At 48.5% G+C, this 3,938-nt stretch overlaps 1 protein-coding gene across 1 annotated transcript in view; it reads right to left on the reverse strand.

The window, feature by feature from the left end:
• The window catches only part of SALL4 (spalt-like transcription factor 4), a 16,033-nt gene that overhangs the window by 5,098 nt on the left and 6,997 nt on the right, over positions 1–3,938 (reverse strand). Inside the window, exon 2 of the mRNA XM_010857388.1 lies at positions 7–602. Within this exon, the coding sequence (XP_010855690.1) occupies positions 7–602 (596 nt within the window). The remainder of the gene's footprint in view (positions 1–6; positions 603–3,938) is intronic.

A 3,938-nucleotide genomic window follows, 5' to 3' on the forward strand; every position in this document is an offset into this window, starting at 1 on the left:
CTGCACCCGGATCTGCTCCGTGAGCTGGATCTGCTGCAGCTGCTGCTGCTGGAGGCACAGGATCTGCTCGAGGACCCAGGGCAGGCTGCCGGCGCCCGGGGCACGGGGCGCCGGAGGCACGTCGGCGCTGCGCTGGTTCACCGCCACCTTGGTGCCGCGCAGCGCCTGAAGCGTGACATTGGTGTTGGCCACCTTGCCTTTGGGTAAGTAGCTTATGTCCTGCGGCGCGGGCGGCAGGGCGGCCTCCGTCTTCAGATACAGGACGGACTCCGCCCCCGGCTTTTCCCTCAAGTCCCCGGGGGCCCCTCCGCCGCTGCCATTGTCCCGGTGGCCCTCCCTCCGGCCCGGGCTCTGCGGCTGCGGGCTGAGCACAGTCCCTGACAAGTCTTCGGATGACATTGGCCCCTCACTGTCCTTCAAGATGAGCACGGGGGGCGTTTTAGTGCAATTTTTCTTGTGGTCCAAGAACTCCGAGAAGCTGAAGAACTCGGCACAGCATTTCTCGCAAACGTGGGTCTCCTCCCGCCGGGGCCGTTTTATCCCTGCTCCGTCCCCATTCAGCTCGTCGTTGCCGCGGCCACCAAGATAGTTCATTGGAGCACCTGCGAGGAGAGGGAAAGAGGAGATGAGAATTCCACCCTAGGAAGGACACAGGGCGATCTCTGGAGGGGAGAACCACAACTCACAATTCAGAGGTCTTCATGATCTGTGTCCTAACAAGGAGAAGACCATGGAAGGGAATGAGGGTCTCAGTGAGCCAACCATTGGTGTAGTGGGTAGAATCATAACCCCCCCAAATATCCAATCCTAACCCGTTCCCCTGTGCATGTGGTCTTCTTGTTGGGGGTGGGGGGGGAGGCTCTGTATAACTGTAATTAGAGTAGACCCCAAGCCCAATGCCTGGTGTCCTTAAGGAGAAAAGAGGAAAACTTCCCTGGTGGTCCAGTGGTTAAGAATCCACCTGCCAAGGCAGGGGACACAGGTTCGACCCCTGGTCCAGGAAGATGCTACATGCCTCGAATCAATTAAAGCCCATGTGCCGCAACTACTGAGCCCATGGGCCTAGAGCCCATATTCTGCAACGAGAAACCACCACATAATGAGCCCTTGCATAGCAACTAGAGAAAGCCGGGATGCAGCAACAGGGACCCAGTGCAGCCAAAAATAAATAGAAATTAAAAAAAAAAAAAGACATGAGACAGAATAAGGCCACGTAAGGCCAAGGCAGGAGATACAAAGCTCTAAGCCAAGGATGCTGGACCCAACAGAAGGCAGCAAGCAGGCTGCGTGGGCCACACTCACCTTGGAGCCTCCAAGAGAAAATGACCCTCCTGCTCCTCAGCCTCAGGGGTCCAGCCTCCAGGAGAGTGCAGACAGACTTGTCTCGGGCAACCTAGTGTGTGCTCATTCACTAAGTCACGTTCCACTCTTCGGGGCCCCATGGCTGTAGCCTGCCAGGCTCCTCTGTCTATGCAATTTTCCAGGCATGAATACTGGAGTCGGTTGCCATTTCCTTCTCCTGGGGCTCTTCCCGACCCAGGGACTGAGGTTGGGTATCTTGCATCTCCTGCACTGGCCATCTAGTAATCTGTACCAACTTATTATTAAGGCAGTGCTGGGAAACTCAATATAATTTATTAAAATAATCCCCACGGAGCTCTCTGCCCCACCTCAGAGCTGGCTTACAAAAGCAAATGGATTTCATGTCATTCATTAAAATGACATTGGAAGCCTGCTGTTCATCTCCACCCTGGGTCCATCAAAAAGTGAAACTGCAATAAATCACTCCTTCAGACAATGTGGGAACTCCACCTTCCCACCAGAGACGCTGGAAGTTTAAAGGTGCCAAGAACTATGACGGTGGTACTAAATTCACCTAAAATATGGACACCTAAATAAGACAAAGCCGATACCCGAGGAATGTTTTTTATGTGTGAAGGGGAAAAAAAACTGAAAAAAAAAAGGGGGGGGGGGCGGGGGAAGACTGCACGTCCAAGAAAAAGACTTTACTGACCTTCCTGATTATGGAAAACCTGTAGAAATGCCTTAGCATGACATTAAAGGATTAACAAGTCATTAAACAAAGAAGCCCAAGAAAAGCAGGAAACGATGGAATGATAGAATTTATTCCTCGCCCTCCATTTGCAGCCTCTACTACTGTTACATTAAATCAAACAACGTTCATAGTCTGGGCAGTTCCATTCCTGAAAATGATTGGTCCCTGGGTTTCTTTTGCCAATTGGGTCCCATTTCCTTCACAGTGATCAGTCTGTATGTCAAAACACCTACTGGGCAGCCATGCTTCAGCCAGATGCCTGGGCCCTGGCGAGTGGAGACTCTGTAAGTGACTTGACTGTTTTCATTTCTTGGCTGTTCTGTTGTACGTACACCCTGACGGGAGAAGTCACACAGGCACACCTCAGACTCCGCAATCCCAGGTGTGCTGAGCTAAATCACAGACCTTTGCATATGGATACAAAGATCCACCTAGGAAGAAGGGTATTTTTCACAAAAATGTTTACAGCCACAAAAAAAGGGGGGGAGGACGGGGAATATAAACTTTGGTATACCCACAGTATGAAAACAATGTAGAATTTCCGTATGTCCTGAATTCGGAGACAGAAATTAGGTGGAAGGAGGTTATAGAATAGTATGCAACAAGTGACCATTTTTGTTTAAAACAAAAAAACACACCTATTTGAAATGTACAAATGAATGGGGAAATGGCCAGGATGTCAGGAAGTATTCACTTATTTTTTAAGTAAAATAATCACTTTTTAAAAATAAATGAACCTATTTTGCCTCTTCTTGGGTGATTACATTTCCCAACACCATGGGTTTTGACTGAGGAGTCAGTCAACAATTTGGGGGAGGGATTGATCTTGAAACAGTGTATTTCTCTTAAGAAAGATCTATAGTTTCCAACACAGTTTCAAACACTGACTCTTTTAAATTTCCACAGCATAGCCCTAATAAATTGACTTAATCTTTGCTAATTTCAGACTAGGTAGTAATCAGTTTAGCAAGGTGTGTGTGGGCTGGCGTGAGCCAAGGGAAAGAAAACAGAAATTATGGTAATCTATCACTCACAGGTTTGAAATGGTAGGTTTACCCCTCAGGATCTCTATTAAATGTGTACAATCATGACAGCGACCTAAGGTAGAGGCCTGGCTTCAGTAATGTGATTAGTAAGTGTTTGGGAGTGCTGGCTACGAGCCTGGCACCGTCCTAGGGTCTGGGCAAAGTGCAAGCACTGCAGGTGTTCAGTGAACAGCCATTTCTTCACCTTGTCTATTTCCGTGGCTTGGTTACCTGGGCAACTAGGGCTGCTGAAAATAAGACTTAACAGTCATTTAAAGCCTCACTCATTTTAACATCCCTTCTCACTTCCTACGGAGTGCAAGGCAGGGCTAGGGGTCTGATGATACAAAGATGAGCAGCCTGGAAGTCCCCTACAGTCCAGACGAGAACCTCTAGGTGCCCCGTGGTCCACACTACATCCATCCAATCCTATTAAACACCAGCCCCATTTATAGATGAGAAAAACAGACTCCGAGATGTGACTGACTTTTACCCAAGACAACACAATAAAAAATGTAGTCATAGATAACTTTTGAGCACTTATTATGTACAGGTGTAATTTGTATGTTATTAACAATTAACAAAAGAGACTATTACATTTAACAGAGGGGTAAACTGAGGCACGGGGCATTAACTTCCCCAAGGTTGTGAAGCTAAAGCCAGGCATGTACAGATCCTTCCTGTGAACACTCTTCATTCATGCACTTCCTTCCTCTCCTACTGTTTCTTTTACTGAGATGGCAACTATCTTGCCTCTTGCAGAAACCCCTGGGGAGGACAGGAAAGCTTGAAGGGGCAGGTTGGGGTGGGGGCGGGACAGGGAGGGTTAAGACACAATCAAATCAGATCAGATCAGG

This window comes from Bison bison, unplaced genomic scaffold, assembly GCF_000754665.1.
Source record: "Bison bison bison isolate TAMUID 2011002044 unplaced genomic scaffold, Bison_UMD1.0 scf7180017854867, whole genome shotgun sequence".
Taxonomy (NCBI): domain Eukaryota; kingdom Metazoa; phylum Chordata; class Mammalia; order Artiodactyla; family Bovidae; genus Bison; species Bison bison.